Below are 21,024 nucleotides of genomic sequence, written 5' to 3' on the forward strand. Positions count from 1 at the left end.
ACTCAGTTGACTACTGAGAATCAAAAGCATTATATATATTTCTCAACTTTGCATGACAATTTTTTATATTGGTTTTTTGTGTGTTTAGGTTTTTTTAATTTGTTTTTTAGTTGTACACCCAATTTATTATAATTTATAATCTTTCTCTTTTTATTAATGAAAGTATTTAGAGAGATAAATTTTCCACAGGAGAACTACTTTTGCTGCATCATAAAAGTTTGGGTATGATGTTTCATTACTGTAATTTTCTCTGATAAAATTATCTATTATTCCTATGCCTTGTTCTTTGATTCCCTAATTCTTTTTTCTTTTCATTATGAAATAGAAAATAATCAACAAACTTGAACATTTGCATAAAGTTCAGAATATGGTGATTGTAAATGAAGCTGTGAATCTACTCCCAAAAGCTTTTTCCTTTTAAAATATATTAAATTTAAACTGACAGTTCCAACATTTACCTTTTAAATTTTATGTGCTTAATTTCACAAATTTTTTAATTTTAAATTATCATTTCATTTTAAGTTTAAATCATTTTTCCAAATGCCATCTTAATTATAATTTTTAATTGTGTTTCAGCTAATAAAAGTTAACATTTCTGCTTTTCTGAATTTGTTCAAGAGGATATGACAGGGTCATACACCTAGTAAGTGTCTGGGGCAGGATTTGAACTCAGGTCTTTCTGACTCCAGAATCTTGGATTAATATTTATAAAAATATAAAATATCAGTGAATAGAATAAGAAATAAAGAATCTAATACAATCACACTGGAAGGAAAAATCAAACAAGCCATAAAGAAACTCTCAAAAACAAAAACAAAAAAGGTGGATTTAAAGATGATTAATACCAAAATTTTAAAGAACAATTAACTACAGTTTTATATAAATTACTTGCAAAAATAGGGAAAGGTGAGATCCTACCAAATTCCTTCTAGGAGAGAAGCATAGCCCTGATTAACTGACACTGTGAAAAGACAATGGAAAGAAATGTTTTAAATCTTTTAAATCTTAAAAGGCAAAAAAAAAAGCTATTGACTAATTTCTCTGATGAATATAGATGCAAAAATAGTGAGTAAAATACTAGCAAAAAGACTACAGTAATGTATTTAAAAGATTATGCATCATAACAAAATTAATGTATAACAGGATTGCAAAATTGGTTCAATATTAGGAAAGTTAAACATAACAGAGAATATTAGTAACAAAAATAATATGATTATACTAATAGATGTAGAAAAGACATGTGACAAAATATAGCATTCATTTATGCTTTAAAAAAATTAAAAGCACAGGACTAAATAGCTCTTTCCTGAATAAGGTAAAAATTTTATATTAATGCCTTCATTTGTAATTTCTTGCACTTTTTGTCTTTTTTTAATTAAAAATAAGTCAAAATCTCTAGAACCAGACAAAAAGTTCACTATTTTCATCAAAGAACATCTTTATCAATATTTTCAAAAGCAATGATGCATTTTCAATTTTTAAACAGTACATACAAATTAAACTTATCCCTCAAGTAAGGTTTTAAGAATCATTACAACGGCTATACAAGTTTCATTCAGTCATTAGAGAGGATAGAGGACCAGCCTGACATAGATGTGTATATGAAGTCAAGCCACTTAACCTATCCCAGGTGCAGCCAAGGTCTTAAATTACAGCATACTTGATCTGCATCAGAAAAATTAGCTTTTTTCAACAGAGAAATCAGAGGTGTGAATTTTTATACATGCAAAAAAGTAGACCACAAAATTGCTCCTACAAAATGTCAAACTATCCTACCAAAAAAAAATCAAATCAATTAATTACAAGCATCTTTTTGTTTATCTGAAGCTAAGCATCTAACATATACAAAAAACAATGGGCATATGCAAGTTTTGATACTTAAAAAGAAAATGCCTCCAATTCAAACTTACTTCCTAAAATTTAAAGTAAAACTTACTGTGGAAGGCTGAGAATTACTTCTGGAATACATGTAAATTTGTTTTGTGACAAATTTAAAATTGTTATGCTAGAGGGCAAGCAAGGCACAGCACCTACAAGAAGAAAGAAATAAAATTATATGCATTTTTATGATTTCTTTATTGATGTAAGAACATTTCTTGACAGACTTTATCAGATGTATGGCTTTGTCCAAGATTCTAGTTTTATCTTAAAGCCTCTCTGACTCACTTTAACCCACCAAATTTTTTTTTCTTGTTTTGCAAACAGCAATTTTCCTTGTACTAAACAAAACAACATCACACAATACTTATTAGAATCTTTTCATCTGAGAACCTCAACAAACTCTCTAAATTTAAACTCAACTTCAAGGCAATACTGTAAGATCCACTATAATTTAAAGCATGCTAAGTCAAAAATGTATAATTCTAACCTCAAATTAACACTAGCTACAATTCTATATTACTTAAAGGAAAAGGACATTTCTTTTTAAAAAAAATGAAAGCCATTAAAATTTTGTAGTAATGGAAAAAGTACTTTGTTGGGAATAAAGAATTCAAATGACGAGTCATGACTCAGCTTTGTAACTTTGTTAAGTCCTTAAATTTGTAATAAATGAATCACTGGATGGTGAAGTTGGAAGGAACTCCATAGGCCATCTACCACAGCATGAATTCCCTCTTCAACATACCTGGCAAGCTGATGTTTTAGCTAATGCCTGAATACCTCCTACCACAGAGAATTTACTACCTCCTGAGACAGTAATCCATTTTTAAAGAGCTTAATTGCTATTAAGTTTTTTCCATTATATTCAACCTTATAATATATGTACTTATTTTCATCTAATAATTCCAATTTTGCTGTAGAGGATGAGATATAACAATACTAACAGCTCCATTACAGCATAGAAATATTAAAATTTCTTCTTTTTTTTACTTCAAAGGAATTCTACCAATAATTCTTTATTCTTTTTCTTAGATTTTTTTTATTTTTAGTTTACAACACTCAGTTCCACAGGTTTTTGAGTTCCAAATTTTCTTCCTTTCCCTCCCCCCGCCCCACAAGATGGTAGGGAATCCAATATATGTTCTACATCTTAAAATTTGTTAGGACTCTTTCATTGCCTATTTTTACAAATACTTTATATAGTATTGAAACTAATTGTTCTTTAAATGTTTGGTACAATTCACTTGAGAATCCATCCAATCCCAGTGATTTCTTCTTAGGGAGTTCACTGATGGCTTATTCGATTTTTTCTTTCTATGATAGGATTATCTGAGTATTCTATTTCCTCTTTCGTTCATCTGGGTAATTTATATTTTTGCAAATATTCATCCATTTCACCTAGATTGTCAGATTCATTGTCATATAATTGGGCAAAATAGTACCTAATAATTGCTTTAATTTCATCTTCATTGGTAAACTCATCCTTTCCATTTTTGATACTATTAATTTATTTTGGGGGGGGCTTTGTTTTCTTTTACAACATGACTAATATGAAAATATGTTTTGCATGACTACACACGTATAACCTATACTGAACTGCTTGCCCCCTCACTGGAGGAGGGAGGAACGGAGAGAATTTGGAACTCAGTTTTAAAACGAAATGTTAAAAAATGTTTTTACATGCAATTGGGGAAAAATAAAATAAAAAATAATTTAAAAAGAAAATACCCCTTTCTTGGTCCTATAGGGACACAAAAGAGAACTAGAAGGGCCCTTTCATCTCAATTCTTTCACTTTGCAAATAAGAAAATTGTAATAACTCAAGTGACTTGCTGGAGGTAGCACATTTGTAGTGATAATGATGGATTTACACTCAGGTCTTCTGACTTCAAAGGTTTCTTCCTTCTTCTTCCCCTTATTATCCTCTAAAGTCGATGACTTTTGATAGTTGGCTTCAAATTAGCATTACAGTCACACAGGCAAAAATGCTATTCGATATGATGCTGGAGGAGCTAGTTCCCATAGATTATTATTCATACATTTAGAATGGGAAGGTACCTTAACAGCTATCTAGTCCAACTTCATCATTTTACATACGAGTAAACTAACATCCTTAGAGCATAATGATATGTGACTTTATTTTTGTTGATAACAGCATCATTAGTTTCATATAATTAAACTGTATTATTACAAACATACACTTTCAGATATGGTTGACACATTAGGAGAGGGGTGTTTTTTGCTTAACTGTTTTTGTTTGTTACACAGAGTGGGGATGCAGGGGATTCCATGATGGGAATTTAGGTAAATGATGGTGACATAGAAGACAAAAGTATAAAGAATGTTTCGGCAAAAACAAAAGCAATGACATTATTCTGATTATCATTCTCTCTCTACCAGGCTTATTACCTGGTTAACTAAATTCCTTATTTATTTCCACTTTCTGTTAGAAAGGTATATTTCCACTTTCTAACTTCTAACAAAATACTTTCTTTTCCTCTTTTCATTGATCTTCACCCAAATCCTCTTCCTCCTTCTAGTGTCTGGATTTCTCCACTTAAATATCCCTTCTTAATACCAATGCTATTCCTATCACACTCCATTCAAGTATCCAGATTCTTTAGTCAAGTCAACAAGCAAACTGACTTTAGACAAGTCAACAATTAAGTACCTACTAAGTACCAGACATTGAGCTAGCACTGAAAAGATATAACCGTCCAGAACCATATTCCAGTTGAGTCTTTGTCTAACAAAATCTGTTAATTGTTTAGGTCCAATTTGACTTCTTGTTTTAGGAATTCTAGTTCTTGTTTGTTACCTATACTTTAGGTAAGAGTATATAAACTTTTGAAATCTTAGATACTGCTACTACTGGATTCACTCTTGGAACCTGTCATTGTAGCTACTCTCTTGATTTCTAGCTTATAGGCAGTCTTCTCCCTCCATCTTTTTTTTTTTATTTTGATGAGATTTTTATTAGATTTGCAAGATACAAAGCAAATGCACTTAAAGGCACATACTAAATCTCTGCTCATGAGTCTTGTCACTTCTGTATTTTAATCTATGTTCCAAAAATCCAAATCCCCTTTGAAGGAAACTGCTTCTTCACTTCCCTAACTAGTTTTCTCTTCTATTCATACCACCCTCAGTGGAAAGCAGTAAAGAAGCTAGGTGGCATGGTAGACAAAACACTAGATGAGGTATCAAGAAGACCTGAACTCAAATCCTACCTCAGACACTTATTAGTTGTGCGGTGACTGATGGCAAGTCACTTTACCTCTCTCAGCCTCAGTTTTCTCATCTGTAAAATGGGAATAGCATCTACTTCACAGAGTTGTGATAAAAAACAAAATGAGATAACATAGTAAGGTGTTTCGCAAACCTTAAAGCATTATGTAAATACTAGCTATCACCATCATCATCATCACCATCATCATCATCATCATCACAAGATAAATGCAACCTGTGCCCAGTCTTAGGTTTCTTGCCCAAGACTTCATAATATTCAGCAATAATTTTTAGGGTTTTTTGGGGCAATATCATGGAAGTCATTAGAGGTAAATAGAAGTCATCTGTTTTGCTAAGTCTTGAGCATGTTATCTGCCATAATACCTCAGTAGGGGGTCACAACCACTATTACAGTTGTTTTCTTAGCTTTGACTCTGATAGTCTCTGCAGCCCTACTTTATCAATCTTTGGAGAAAGAGCAGCTGCTATCTCTTCAGAGCACCCAGTGATCTCCACTTCAGTAAGAGTCTCAAATTTATTAGTTCCAAGTGTACAGCCGTCTCTTTTCTTCTTTTCTTTTCTTTGTGACATTCTTCTGCTCTCCAACTTCTTGACTAGTGTAAAATTTCCCTCTGCCTCTTCAGATCTTTTATTTTCTCCATTAAAGACTCAAATTCTATTTCTTTCAGGTGTATTTCATTGACACTTTCATCATGAAGTACAAAGAAGTATCCCTCTAGTCCATTCACTTTCTCTTCTAGGAGGCAGAACTATCTACATATAGCTAGCACTCACTTAGTTGTAGCAAAAATAAAAACATGGCATCCAATTCAAGTCACTTCAAAACTCTACCCTCTCCATAGCTTCATTTTTTGAAATGTCGTGAGTTTACAAACTCACCTCCTAAGCACTTTTAACACCTCTTAGTAATTTCATAGTCATATCAAATTTTTTCCTTCATCTCAAAAGCAACTTTAGAACCATACCCTATTTCCTCTGACTTTTCAGATTACTTTGTTTTACTTATGGTTGTATTTTATCGATTTGTTTGCTTTAGCAATTCTTTAGTTTTAAATTTACTCCCTTTCACCAACTTCCTTGTCCTATTATTTTGCTCTACAGGCCTTATTTCCTGGACCCACCTTAATCCTCTTCCTTCCCCTTCAGCATTCTTTCTCAGAAGCTGGACTTGGAAATACTTTCCTCAATTGGTGCAAAGAATTCTTCAATTTTCCAAAATTTTTCTATCCCTACCTTGACTGTAGCTATCCCAAAACACTTCTCTTCTGTGGTCCTTGACTTTCAGGTGCCATCTATCCCACTGCTGTTTCCCAAAGTCCTAGAGGCCTTGTCATCTTACTGTTTCCTGTCAGGTCTCAAATACTACCTGGTCTTTTTATCTGCCATAAACTGAACTCTCATACTCTCATTTAGAGGTTGAGCTCTTTGAGAGCAAGGACTATCTCGCTTTTCATTTCTATACCCAGTATTTAGCACAGTGCTTGGTAAGCACTTAATACTATTACCAAAAATTAATCACTTGTTTTTTTTCATAAGTCCAAATCCTTTCAAATCACCTTCACAATATCCTTCTCTTGGTTAAACTCAAATCCTCTTGTTTTTTTTGCCATTTCTCTTTGTCTCACTGAAGTCAGAAATAGAAGAGTAGTTCCAATATCACTAATGAGAAAATATCACCAGAGAAACACTGACAAATCTGTTCCACTTTGTAGTAGCTTCACATCCTCCTAGTTCCACTTGTAATCCCGGATTTAGCTGATATTTTGCCAAATTTGTGTTTACCATCTTGCATCATCCCTTCTATGTAACCTGTTGTAGGAAAATGAGCCTATGCACTTGGGAAGAAGATAAATTGTTTGCTAATAAACTAGCTTCTGGGCTGTTTTAGCCTTCCTGTAGAAACTGTTTTATATTGTTTAATTACTATCGGAAATGGTGATAATCAGAATCAGTATCTTTACTTTTATCTATTTCTTGTTTTTCAGAATTAAAGTTTGCTTAAATAGAACAAGTTGTAGCAATATCTTCTCACCTTTATCCCTTATAATATAGTTCATTTTCTACCTTTTCTCTAACTAGTCAATAAGCTGGTTGCATAGAGACATCTGATTTTGAAATAACTCAGATCTTAGGTTCACAAGATAGTAATTGTAGAGCTAGAAAGAGCTCACTTTAAGATGTCATCAAGTACAACCTTCTCATTTTAAAGATGAGGAAAATGAAACCCAGGGGAGTTAAGTGACTTGTCCAAGGTCACATAGGCAGCAAGAATCAGAAGAATTATTTGTATCTGAAGGACACAAATCCTCTGATCCCAGAGCCACTGTTCTTTTTACCATTCTACACTGCTTCCCACAGTTTACAGCTAGATATTTTCTGTTAATATATAATTTCATTTTTTATTACACTATTTAGTGTTCACCATGTCCAGTGCCTTCCAAATCTTTTGTTTTTAAATCCTAAAACATACTTTCAACACATATTTCACAATTCATGGTGTTATTTTTCAGTCTGATTTTGAGTATCTTGTCAACTTCTTCACAGAATCTCTGTACTTCATTTTGTGCAATAGATATTGAAATGTACATTATAATTATCTGTACTGCAGCCTATTTGCTTACATTCATCATGAGAAGCAACAGTTGAGATGATCAAGTATCCCTAGTGTATTTAGAGACAGAGCACCTGGATTCAAATCCTGGCTTATTTACTATCTATATGACCTTAGACATTTACTTAATCTTGCTAAGCTTTGGTTTGCTTCTCTGTAAAATAAAAGGGTTAGACTAGAGCCTCTAATGTCTAATATTACTCCAGATGCAATGAAATGATATTTATTGTTGCTTTTGGGAACATGATAAAAACGATTTCACACATTCCAGTTATTTGCCACTCTTACAAGTTACACTTCCATTTACACATTTATACTTTCAGGCGCAGTGAGGTGGCACAGTAGATAGAGGGCTGGCCTTGGAGTCAGTAAGACCTGAATTTAAGTCTGGCCTCAGAAACTGTCTAGCTGTGTAACCCTGGGCAAGTCACTTAATTTTTCTCTGTCTCAGCTTCTTCAACTCTAAAGTAGGGGTAAGGAAAGCACTTATCTTTTAGAGTTGTTGTACGGATCAAATATGGAAACGGATTATGGCATACGGTAAGCATTATATAAATGTTAGCTTATTAATATTGCTGAAGTCGTTGTTTGTCTGACACTCCTTTATGTTTTCCAGCGAGAAGCGATATGTCATTGAATGACCCCTGGATGTGTATTTAGGGCGTCCGGGGCTAAATTTAAGCTTTCCCACTTATCAGCTAATAAACTACTTTGCCTCTTTGGGACATAATTTCCTCATCTGAAAAATAAGGATAACATTAATACTACATATCATATGACACTGATCCGAGGAAAGTGCTTTATAAATCTTAAAGTCCTATCTATAGAAATGTGAGTTGTCAATATGGTTTCTTGGGTTCAGTTGCTCCAATAGTACCCCAACACAGTTTTACAAAGATCTCACAATAAAGTATTAATAATCACCTGAATGTTTCTAGAGTGTCAAGAACTGTGATTTTTACCACTATTTGTCCCTTTTTTCCTACTCTGTCGTTGTCTGTGCAGAAGGGGAGGCTGAACAGAACTAAAGACCATTTTTGATTTTTTTTTCTGTTTCAAATATATCTATAGCCAAAGAATGTATCTCTTCATAGCCAACCATCACATTTACTGAGGCTACTAAAACTTTTTTCCAGCTTGGTAGAACTTGCTCAAGTGTGTATTCTGCCAACAGAGTCCCAAAACTCAAGATCACTTCCATGCCATGATAAAGCATCAGAGTCTCTTTAGAATAAAACCAATGCTTGAACTGCACTGACACTTTTAAAATGAACATCTAAAATATACATATATAGGATGCTCACTCTAAAATACTTAGAAGGAAGAAAAAAAAAAACAATTATGCAAAAAACACTTACCAAGCAAATTCATTCTGGCACTGAAAACTTCCAGTTTACTACATGCCTCAAAAAAATCTTCAGTTATGGATAATATGTGGTTTTTACTAAGGTTTAAAATCTTCAACTCCTTCAAGCACAGAGGTAAATATATTTCTGATATTTTGTTTCTAATCAAAGAAGGGGAACATAAGTATCAAATTACTTGTCGCAAAGATCAATAAAAGATATTGATTTACTAGAAAAACTTTTAACAACATGAATGAAGGCATTTTATAGAATCAGCCCATTTCTTTTTTAATCAGAGCATTAATAGAAAGCAATTCCAAAAACAAAGTGATTTTTAAAGAGCATATTAAAATTCTTTTCCTTCAGGTATCACTTCTTCCATGATAATAACACCTAAAATTTATACAGTTTATTATACGACATTTAATAGGTGTTAGGCAATATGCTAACTGCTTTACAATTATTATTTCATTTGATCCTCAAAACAACCCTGCAAAGATAGGAGCTATTATTATCCCCATTTTACAGATAAGGAAATTGAGGGAAACAGAGGTTAAGTACGATCATATAGCTAGTAGGTATCTGAGGCCAGATTTTAACTCTGGTTCCAGCCCCTAGCTGCCATGAAGTCTTCCCTAATAATCTTAGCTGCAAGGAACATTTCCTACTTCAAATCTCTCAAGCCAACTTATTTGACTTTTATTATATATTTATTACACTATAAAATAGGTAGCAGGTAAATGACTGCTACATTTACAATACAGTTATTTTTGTAAAAGTCATGTAATGGAAAGAATGAAGGACTTAGAATTGGAGGGCATTCATCTGAATACTAGCTTTGCTTACCACTTGAGTGATCTTGGAAAAATTACAACCTCTATGGGTCTGTTCCCTCATGTGTAAAATGAAGTCTGAGAGGAAGATCTAAAAGGTTTCTTCCAACTCTGAATCAATTACTTGGATGTAAACATCACCTGGATGTAAACTCCTTGAAGACAAAGTATGTTATCTTTTCTTTTTGTCATCATTATACCCCTAATGCTTATAATTATATAGTGCGTAATGTTCCTTGAGTTGAATTTATTAGGAACATATGATTGGTGATGTCCTAATCAACTGAGAAACAAAGATGAAAAAACATCAAGTGGCTGACTAAAAGCAAAACAGCTCTAGCTCATAAGAAGCTTACAATTTAGATTGGAGTGTGTGTGTTGGGGGGGGGGTGCGAAGACAAACATGTACAAATAAAGGCATATTTGAAACAAAAAAAATAGATGTAAGATAATTTTGGAGGGATGGCACTAGCAGCTGGGGCAACCAGGAAAGATTTCATGTTGAAAACAGTGCTTATACTGAGTCTTAGAAGAAACTAGAGTTTCTAAAAGGTGGAAATTGAAGATGGAGTGAATTCCAGACATAGGATTCAGATAGTGTACAGACAAAGACAGAGAGATAGAAGATGAGTACCTGAATGAGGAACAGTAAAGTTTGGTTGAAACTTAATGGCATGAAGTAGAATAATGTCCACTAAATTTGGAAAGGCATGTTTGGGTTAAGTTGTGAAAGGCTTTGAGGTCAAACAGAAGATCTTATATTCTAGAGATAATGGGGGTGGTAGTAAGGTAGCACCAGAATTTACCAAATAAGAGAAATATATAATTAGACCTGTGCTTAAGGAAAATCACTCTGATAGCAATGTGAAGGATGAAATGGAGTGAACTACAGTGGTGAACTATAGTACTAAAATAAACTATAATACTAGATAATTATCAATAGATTTCCTATGTATGCAATGCTGATTTTTCTAATATATCAGTTCTTTCTGACATAGAAATAAAAACAAGTTATTTAATTGAATTCATGAGAGAATAATTGGATAGTCTAATAGAATAGTCCAAGCTACCAATTTAATTGATTTCATGAGAGGAATATGGGACTATCGAGTCAGAGGTATGTTTAGCTTCTGGTTCTGTTAATCACCAGCTACAATGACAATGGGAAAGTCATTTAAGGTAAGTCTCAATTGTCTCATCAATAAAAGGAAATGATGAAGTTGTATTACATAAATTCCAAGGTCTTTTCAGCTCTGATGATAATCCCACCTTAATTTACATGCTATAAATCTGCATCATTCTTACCCTTCCAGAAGGAGATGTTCTAGATTTTCTATGACATATGCAAGAAATTCAGGGACAAAGGAAAGTTGATTGTATGAGAGATTGAGCTGCTTCAAGGTTGGACATCTGATATTGGGATCCAAAATTATAGAAGGTCCAATGTCATTACGGGAGAGATCAAGATTTGCAATGCAATTCATTTTAAACAAATAAGCAGGAACTGAAGTGAGTTTGTTACTGTGTAAGTCCAAATATGTCAAACATTTTAAAGTCTGAAAAGAAAATATTTTCAAGTTGTTAAATGATGTGACCAAAAAAATCTAATTCAAAGCTTAGAACTTCAGATAAAGTAGAAGAGATTATAGGAAAAAAAAATTAAAGGTAATTAAAATACAAGGTATATGCTGTACTCAGCAAACATGTTTAAAGTGCCTACTAAGTGCAATATACTATGATAAACTCTGGGGAAATATTAAGTTCTGGTCCTCAAGAAGATTATAATCTAGACGGAAATGATAAGCCATATACACAAATACACATAATGCAAATTAAAATATTCCCTGTTTTCTTAGATTTAAAAATATCAACATCATACTTTTCTAATTCTCTTCTTACCTCTCTAATGAGACTTATTCTGACTCCTCACACTTACTCATTCCTCAACATCAGTTGCCCTCAAGGGTCTGTTCTCATTATCTCTCTTGTTTCTATTTTTGTTTGCCCCTGGCAATCTGATTTCTGTCTAAATTTTAATTACCATCTCTATGCAAATGACTTCCAAAGTTATTTAACTCTAGGAATCACCTAGAACCTCCATTCTGAGATCTAAACAAGTTGCTCATAAAATAACACCTTCTACTTGAATTTCCGACAGGCACTTCAAATTTAACATGTCCCAAGCCAAGCTTACTGTAAACTTCTTCCTTCTGACTCCTTCAGTCACTGGCATCACAATTCACCGTGACTCCCTCACTGAAAGTTTGGCACCTAGTAAATGCTTAATAAATGCTTATAGACTGACTGAATGAATACAGTTACCTTTGACTTTTCCCTCTCAGTCATCTCTTGTATCAAGTCTTGGTGAATCCAGAATAATTGTGTATATGTGTGTGCGCGCGTGTGTGTGTGTGTGCATGCGTGCATGTGCACGCGCACGAAGTATACATTTGTAGACACACACATACATATAAAAATCTATTCATGTCACACTTCTCAATAATGTTCAATGGCTCCCTAGTTAAGTTCAATGGCCCACTAATTTAAGTCAAACTCTTTGGCCTGGCATTCAAATCCTCCTTCCCCAAACTCCTGACAATCCAGCATAATCTTTCCTTCTCAACAGCTTGATCTCAAGTTACTCCCCTCCACATATTCAATGCTTCAGTTAAATTATATTGCTATCTGGCCTGTTCAATATGTATTTCCCCAGCTCCTAGTCTTAGTTCACATTGCTCTCTATACCTGGAATGCCCTTCCTCCTTTCTCACTTTAAAAAAAAAATCACACACATTTAAAAAAAAAATCATCCATTGACAAGTAATAGTTCATTTTCTAACAAAGTGGAAGATTGAGAGTATCAAGTTTATAATCATAAAAAAAAATTCCCTTTCAAGACAACCATGAAATTTTTTAAATTGGTGAAAAAATTATGCAAATACACATTTCCTTTTAAAAAGATATTAAATTACTTCACAGAGTTGTTGTGGAACTCTTGTAAGTACATTCTGGTGGAGCTCTAGTTTCTCAAGACGTGTTAAGTGATCACTTAAACAGCATTTCTTGCTTATATCATCAATATCCTCTAGTTCATTTGCTGAAAGGTCTAATGACTTTATATATTCTCTTTCTGAGGTTGGAAGAAAAAAGCCATCTGATCGTCTCAAATGGGACTGGAGTTTTGAAGATCCTTCTGCAAAACATAATGTATAACCAAGAAAGAAAACACATTTCATCTAAAACTTGCAAAAGCAAAGTATGAATGAACTTCTTAAAATTCAACACTGTTTAACTCAGAAAAAGTAAGCAGTTTTTCATCCAGAAGTATATTTTATACTTCTATTCGTGGGACTTTTAGAAAAAAAAAATCTCAAGATTCCTGTGTTAAATAAAATTGGCAGTGAATAATTTTAATGATTTTGAACATGAGATGTGGATTTGACAAATTACTCAATTATGCCATAAATTTCTAACTGTTTATGGTTATTAGCATAAATACTCACGGACAGAATCCTGTGAAGAAAATAAGTCTCTTTTTTGCTTCAACATTTCTTCATGATCAAAACTGGCCTCCTTTTAGAAAATAAATGCATCCATGAGAAAGTCTGTGTCATTTTCTCTTTTTTATATATTTTACTTTTTCCCAATTACATGTACAGATAACTTTTAACATTCTTTTTTTTAATTTTGAGTTCCAATTTTTCTCCCTCCTTCTTTCATCTCTCCCCTCCCTGAGACAGTAAGCAACTTGACATAGGTTTTACATGTGCAATTGTGCAAAACATATTTCCGTATCAGTCAAGTTGTGAAAAAAGTACGCTATTTTGTAAAAGCAAAAATACCTATCTACACAGGAGCAACTTCTATGAACGTTAAAAAACATTTACACATTATATATAGTAAGATTAAGGAAAGAAAAACGGAGCAGTTAATCCTATAGTTATACAGTTATTAACCTGCATCAATTTTGAAACTGGAAGGTTCATTCGAGACTATATAAGCTACCTTGGGGTAGAATAGTTCTCGTTCATCAGGTTGTTTTTTTTTTTTCACTACACTAAATTTGCAAACTAAATACAATTTCCTGCTGATCTTTAGCTAGATTTTACTCTCTGGGTTTTTGGGGGGTTTTTTTTGGAGGCAACTAGGAGGCTCAATGGATAGAGAGCTGGGCCTGGATTCAGGAAGACCTGAGTTTACATACTACTCTGGGCAAGTCACTTAACCTCTGTTTGCCTTAATTATCCAGAGAAGGAAATGGCAAACCACTCTGGTATCCTAGCCAAAAAAAACCCCCATGTACAATATTGATGAGCTATGGTTCACAGGATCACAGAGAGTCAGACATGACTGAACAACAACTATCTATTTTTAAGCCTACTAAAAACCTACATTAACTCAGTTTTTGAAATGCTTAATTATGATTAGCAAAAAATATCTACTAAATTTTAATTATACTTTTGGTATTTCAAAGCTAATTTGGAGGTAATGGATCTATTTTTGCTCCCAAACCAACAATGATTATACTTCACCACAAATTAAAAGTTTTAATTATTTGCCTTGTAAACAATATTGTATAGTCAAAGCCCTAAAATGTGGTAATTAGGACATATTTTGAAAGATTTCAAGTCACTCCAGAGTCACCAAATATAAGAAGAGTTTAAATCATTATCAATGAAACAAAGGCAGGAATTCCTTGAGATATGATACAGATATGTTCTTGAACAATTGGTCAGAAAGCAAAACCCCTGTTTTCATAATGAATTCCACAAGAGTCCTAGAGTTGTGTTCTTACAAAAAAAGTCAGCTTGTTGAAAGGCAGTTTACCATATGTAAGGTAGGAATCTTTTAGAAGGGGGAGGAAAGGAAACAAGCCTACTATATGCCAGGTACTATGCTAAGAATTTTACAAATATTATCTCATTTGATGCACACAAAAACTCTTGGAGGTAGGTGATATTATCCCTGTTTTAGAGTTGGGGAAACGGAGGCAAACAAGTTAGATGACTTGCCAAGGGATACATGACTACTAAGTATCTGAGGCTGGTTGGATTTAAATTCAGGTCTTCCTGACTCAAGGTCCAGAGATTAACCTACTGCACCATCTCTCTGCCTCTAAGGCTGTTAGAATAAAGAAAAATAATTGGGGAAAAATAAGATAAAATATCATCATAAAAAAAGAATAAAGAAAAATAAGCTTGTCCTGAGGTAGATAATTTTCTACCCCGTGACTTTCTAGCATACATCTGGTTTAGGTTCTGCAATGGGAAAAACAAAACAAAACAACAGCAAAAACTACTTCATGGAGAAGCCAGTTAGTATATTTGTAGACTACTTCCCAAGGGCAAGTCAAACATGTATTGTCTACTAAATGATAGGTACTATGCATCCTAAACTATAGGTTTAATGGCTAAATTATAACTGATTGCTAGAAAGTTCTATATGGTTATTCAAGTACAAAATGTGAATATTTAATTTATAGTGTAATTAATATTTCCTTGTACTACCATTCTAGAAAGACATCCACCAACCAACAAGTCTCTCTGAAGCTTTCTACTTTCTTGCCCAGTTCTTTTATTTGCCATCATACTCTCCTAAGTACTCCAACCTTCCCAGAATTATTCTTACCCTTCATGTTGAGCTGTCCCTGGACAATCCAAGTGGTTCTTACAATCTCTGTGTTACAATTATTAAAGATCTAACCCAACATTTTACCCACAGTCATGGAGTTAATGCCACCTAACTTTGTCCTATGCTTTCAACTACTAAAGGACATATGAGAGTCATGAATTGTCTTACCATTGAATTGGAATGCCTTTCCAAAGTTGGTGAGCCACACTGCAACAAAACATCTCTATAAAGGTCTCTCGCATTAAAAGAACTCGATTTCTTTTTCATAAGAAATGAACCTTCACTTCCTATTTTAATAACAAAATATAAAATAAGGGTTTTAAAGATGACATCAAGAATCAGAATGAAAGATGGGAACACAAATCACAAATGTAGCATTTAAACACTAATTATGGAGAATAGCTTAATCAATTCCCTTTTAGTATCTTTCACATGTTAAGTGTACAAACTCTTATCTTCAGAACGTTAATAGTAAAATAATTCTGGCTTTACCTTTTCAAACATCAACTATTGATATGTCTATTAGTTTCAAGGAGTCGTTTTTTAAAAATTCCTTCAACTTACATTTAATGCTTTATTTATTCTTTTTATTCTACCATTTTTTTATGCTTCTTTTTATTCCACCATTTTGGAAAGTCATATTCATTCAATTAAACTACCCATTTTTGTTTATGGATTCATTTTTTTAACTCAAAATTAAAAAAAAACTGATTCTAGAAAAGAATACTGTTTTAAGAAATATGTATATAAACCCTTTGACCCAGCAATACCACTTCTAGGGCTATATCCCAAAGAGATCATAAAAATGGGAAAATGATCCACATGCACAGAAGTATTTATAGCAGCTCTTTCTGTGGCTGACCACCACAGAACTGGAAATTGAGGGGATGCCCATCACTTGGGGATTGGCTGAACAAGTTGTGGTATATGAATGTAATGGAATATTATTGTGCTATAAGAAATGATGAACAGGCTGAGTGAAGTGAGCAGAACCAGAAGAACATTGTATACCATAACAGCCACAGTGTGCAAGGACTGATTTTGATAGACTCAGCTCTTCTCAGCAAGGCAAGGACCTAAAACTTTTCCAAAGGACTCATGATGGAAAATGCCATCCACATCCAGAGAAAGAACTATGCAGTCGGAATGCAGAGTGAAGCAGGCTATTTTCCCTTTTGTTTTATTTTATTTTGTTTTGTTTTCTTTCTCATGGTTTCTCCCATTTGTTTTAATTCTTCTATGTAACTTGAGTAATACGAAAATGTGTTTAATAAGAATGCATGTGTAGAGCCCATATCAGATTGCATGCCCTCTTGGGGATGGAGGGAGAAGAGAGGGGGAGAGAATTTAAAACTTATGGAAGTGAACACTGAAAACTGAAAATGAATAACTTAATAAATTGGGAGAAAAAAAGACATATGTATATAAGTTATCGGAGAAGTAAAGGTTTGCTAATCACGGAAACATACTGAAATAAATTATATCGGGGGGTAATAGATCTATAACAGTTAAAAATGAATTTATAAAAATTACTTTTCCACCTAGAGACTAATATTAAAATCTGTCTTCAAAGAATTTATATTTCTAAAAATAAATATAAAATGTAAATGAAGTATTTAAAAGAAAACAAAATAAGAACAATAGGATCACAGATTTACAGCATCCAGGGAGAGGATATTTAGTCTAAAACTCTCACATTACAGATGAAGAAAGTGATTTATTTACCTAGGTAGGTCTTAAATAGTAGAGATAAGATTTTCTGGTCCTTTGTCTACCACTATGTATTACACTATCATAAATAGCTTCATAATAAATGCCATCATTTTTGTACTAGATCTATGATTTCATCAGTGTAGAGATCTCCCCATGAGAAACTTCCTCTACCAATGAAGATTAACACCTTCTCTATAACTGTCTCCGTTGACTAGCCAAGGGACACACAGCCAGTATGTGACAAGTGTAAGACTGAGCCAGAATGCTTCAAGGACAGTGTTTTATCTACTATGGCACTCTGACAAAAGTCATCTTACACCTATAAATGTTATATTTTAAATTACAGAAATTTAAAAATAAATTAATTCACAAGAATGACTGTATTTTTTCAGAAGGCTGCTCCAATTTAAATTCTTGATCTAGAAGACTGAGAAAAGACCCTTGCTAAACAAGGAATCAATCAATAAGTATTTACTTGACAACTATTACATGGCAGGCACTGTGCTAGGCTCTAGAAATTTTAAGGATAAAACAATCCCTATCCACAAAGAGGTAATATCCTCAAGACACATACTTATAATGTAATCTTTGGTAAGCAATTTAATCTACCAGTGCTCCAGTCAATTCCCTAAGCCTACAGGTTGCAGAGAAGGTGCTGACCTGTTTTGGCAAAGGAAGTTTTCTCATCCAAGATTTCCCTATATCAATGAAACCATAGATCCAATAACCATCTCCTAAACAGAAGATACCTAAAGAAAGAAAAAACAAGCCACCATACAATTTGGTGAGACACTAAAATTTGCTTTCTCTTTATTTTGAAGATCTACAAAATGAAATTATTTTTTCACCAAACTTCTTAATTTGTTGCTCTTCAAATAGCTTTAACAAACATATCCAGAGATATAACATGAAAGAGTTAATGTGTCACACAGTCTTTACCTTCACTATCAAGATCATCACTGTGATGAAATACACAGTCTACAGAAGACTCAGGTATAACAGTCCAATCACTAAATTTATCAAGATGATCTTCAGGAAAACTTCCATCACTGCCTGATATTGGTCCTTCTTCTGATGAACTTTTCATTTGATATCTTAGTACCATTCTTGCCAATGCAGATCCTGTGTCTAACAGTAAAAAGCCATGAACACTGATATTTCTAAAATACAGCAATTTTTAAAAGTCAGGAATACGAAAGACATAAGGCAAATACAAGATTTCTTTCACAATTATACTTCCTGAGGAAAGATTAAATGATTTAGTTTTGTCTCTTATAAGCATTATGCAACATCTGCTTGATGAAAACAGATAATACTGGGAAAGATAAGTCATTAAAAATATAAGATTACATTTAGCTGTGGCCTAGGCTTTAGGTCACAAAGGCAAATTATGTTTCAGAATGAATCCATATTCTTTATCAGAGAACATAACATGATAAATAGTCTCAAAACACTAAAGTTAAAAAAAATCAAGTCACAATATAGCAGAAGCAATAATTATAAAGCTTTGGCCTGAGTGGCTACAATAATAAAGGTCACATCCAAGCTCACTAATATCCCAGGCAATCAGAAAATTTTTCATAGGAAGTTGCATCTTGAAACTTAAGATAAAAAAAAATGGTAGCACTGATCTGAGTGTAGATACAATTACAGCTATTCTTCTCCTATCTCATACTTTAGAAGTTGATTTGTTTGAACTCAAGACTTTATCTGCATTATTTCATTTTTGTAAATTCTATCCAACACTCTAATTAGCTGAGGTCTTTTTGGATACTGATTGCCATTTAACACATTACCTATTCTTCCAGGTGTGTGTCATGCATAAATTTTAAAAGGATGCCATATCGATAAAAGAGTTTAATAACATAGGTCACAGGGACACATTAATGGAGAACTCCTGCCAAGTTGTAATTAAACTACTCCTAAATATTCTTTTTATGTGGTCATTTTGCTATTTTCAAATCTACCCACCTATATTATTGTCTAGACCAGTGGTGTCAAACTCAAATAGAAATGGGGGCCACTAAACCATACAAATGAATCCATTTGAGCTGCATATTCCAAGAACATATAAGCATTGAATGGGTTCCATGAGGGGTCTTTGGTTTAGGAGACACAGACAAATTAATTGTCTGCTAGCCATAATTAATAAAATAATTGTTAATCACCCAGAAATTATGTCTCTCGAACTATTACACACAACACTTCTTTGTATATTGATCCCTTAACACCATCACCAGCGTGTAGACTCTAGCACAGATCTCTCTTCTGTGTAGTCCAAACCTGGCTGCTTTTCCAGTTAGCTCTTTTTAGTGTTACTTTGATTTCCCTATAAGCATACCCATACCCTTTGGGCTCTGCTCAAAGGAATATAAATTTTGTTCACTGAAACTTCAGCAAGATATCTTGGGGTTTATGGGCTAGATTTCTTCTTCAAGGACCATGCCTTAAACCCAAATCACTCTAGCTCTCATTCACTGGCCAACAATAGGTCCCAGCCCAAGCCTCACTAGGTCATTGTTTGGACTCTGATGCATGAGTGTAAATAGCAACTGTTTCCCTTTCGGCCATTAACCTTGAGACTCCGCCCCTCCCAAACCGATTTTGTTTCTTGTTTTTTTTTTGACCAGGTAAAAGAAGTCATTCTTTCTCTCATTTCTTACCTAGATTTAATCACTGAATGGGCATTGCTTGGATCAAACTGAGACCTGGGAAAGACCTTGGCTTAAAAAAGCTAACCACTCCCTGCATCTGGGCCACCGCCAGTGCTCCTGATCTATATCTTGCCCCTGGACACAGATGGCTCTGGAGGAGAGAGTGAGGTTGGTGACTTTGCACAGCCCTCCCTCACTTAAATCCAATTCACTTGCAAGTCATGACATCACCTTCCTAATACTACAGTCCTCTTCAAGAAAGAAGGACAAACAATGAAAGACCAACAAAGGAACCCCTGACTATGATATTAGGGTCTGAAGGTGGTGGTTCCACTGTTCTCGATGGCAAAAAATATTATAATGTTTTTTGTTATAAAATTTATAATCTTTTCCTCTTTCTGTTGTTGTCTTCTTTCCATTTTCACCTTTAAATATTCTTTGGATGACTTTGCTAATTGGCTATCTTGCCAACCTTTCTTTAAACTGCTTTTAACCTCCACTGCTTTTGCTTTATGAGATAATGCTACTGAAACTGCCTATCATCCTTCTTCATTAGATTTTACAGGGAAGTTTATAGTCTAACTTAGTTTATGGACAAATAAATAAAAATATTAAGAACTTTAAAAAAAATCATCAACAGTCTCATCCTCAACAAATTAAAGGGTTCCTACTTACTTGTTTGTTTTCTTAAATTAGATATTTTATCTAGAAATAAAGGACTAAGCCAGGAAGGTTCTATTTTTCCAAGACAAAATCCTCCAAGACAAATGCTGCTATTGGCAAGATCCAGTCCAAGCTTCCTTAACAGTAAACTGATGACCTGACTGTTATTTTTCTTTATGCTGATCATCAATGCCTTCCGAATCTCTTGTTCCCGTGATCCATTGTTTAATAAGAGTTCCACTAATTTGGGACTGCTTTCCTTTTCACAAACCTACACAAAGGAAAAAAGAGAGAGAACATGAATATTAAGCAAACTGTAGTTTGGACAACTTGTCTTGTGTTTTATCCACGAGTGAGGATCACGGGCTCATAGATTTAGAGCTAGAAGAGAAGTTAAGGTTACCTAGTCTACTCCCTTCATATGACATTTAAGGAAACTGAAA

General features: G+C 33.7%; 1 protein-coding gene across 1 annotated transcript in view; it reads right to left on the bottom strand.

The window, feature by feature from the left end:
- The window catches only part of LRRK2 (leucine rich repeat kinase 2), a 232,096-nt gene that overhangs the window by 118,555 nt on the left and 92,517 nt on the right, over nucleotides 1–21,024 (bottom strand). Inside the window, exons 19-26 of the mRNA XM_036759572.1 lie at nucleotides 20,594–20,852; nucleotides 18,204–18,392; nucleotides 15,720–15,838; nucleotides 13,424–13,493; nucleotides 12,893–13,113; nucleotides 11,226–11,476; nucleotides 9,100–9,248; nucleotides 1,937–2,030 (exon numbers count right to left, since the gene is read on the bottom strand). Of these exons, the coding sequence (XP_036615467.1) occupies nucleotides 1,937–2,030; nucleotides 9,100–9,248; nucleotides 11,226–11,476; nucleotides 12,893–13,113; nucleotides 13,424–13,493; nucleotides 15,720–15,838; nucleotides 18,204–18,392; nucleotides 20,594–20,852 (1,352 nt within the window). The remainder of the gene's footprint in view (nucleotides 1–1,936; nucleotides 2,031–9,099; nucleotides 9,249–11,225; nucleotides 11,477–12,892; nucleotides 13,114–13,423; nucleotides 13,494–15,719; nucleotides 15,839–18,203; nucleotides 18,393–20,593; nucleotides 20,853–21,024) is intronic.

Source organism: Trichosurus vulpecula, chromosome 5 (assembly GCF_011100635.1).
Source record: "Trichosurus vulpecula isolate mTriVul1 chromosome 5, mTriVul1.pri, whole genome shotgun sequence".
Taxonomy (NCBI): Eukaryota; Metazoa; Chordata; class Mammalia; order Diprotodontia; family Phalangeridae; genus Trichosurus; species Trichosurus vulpecula.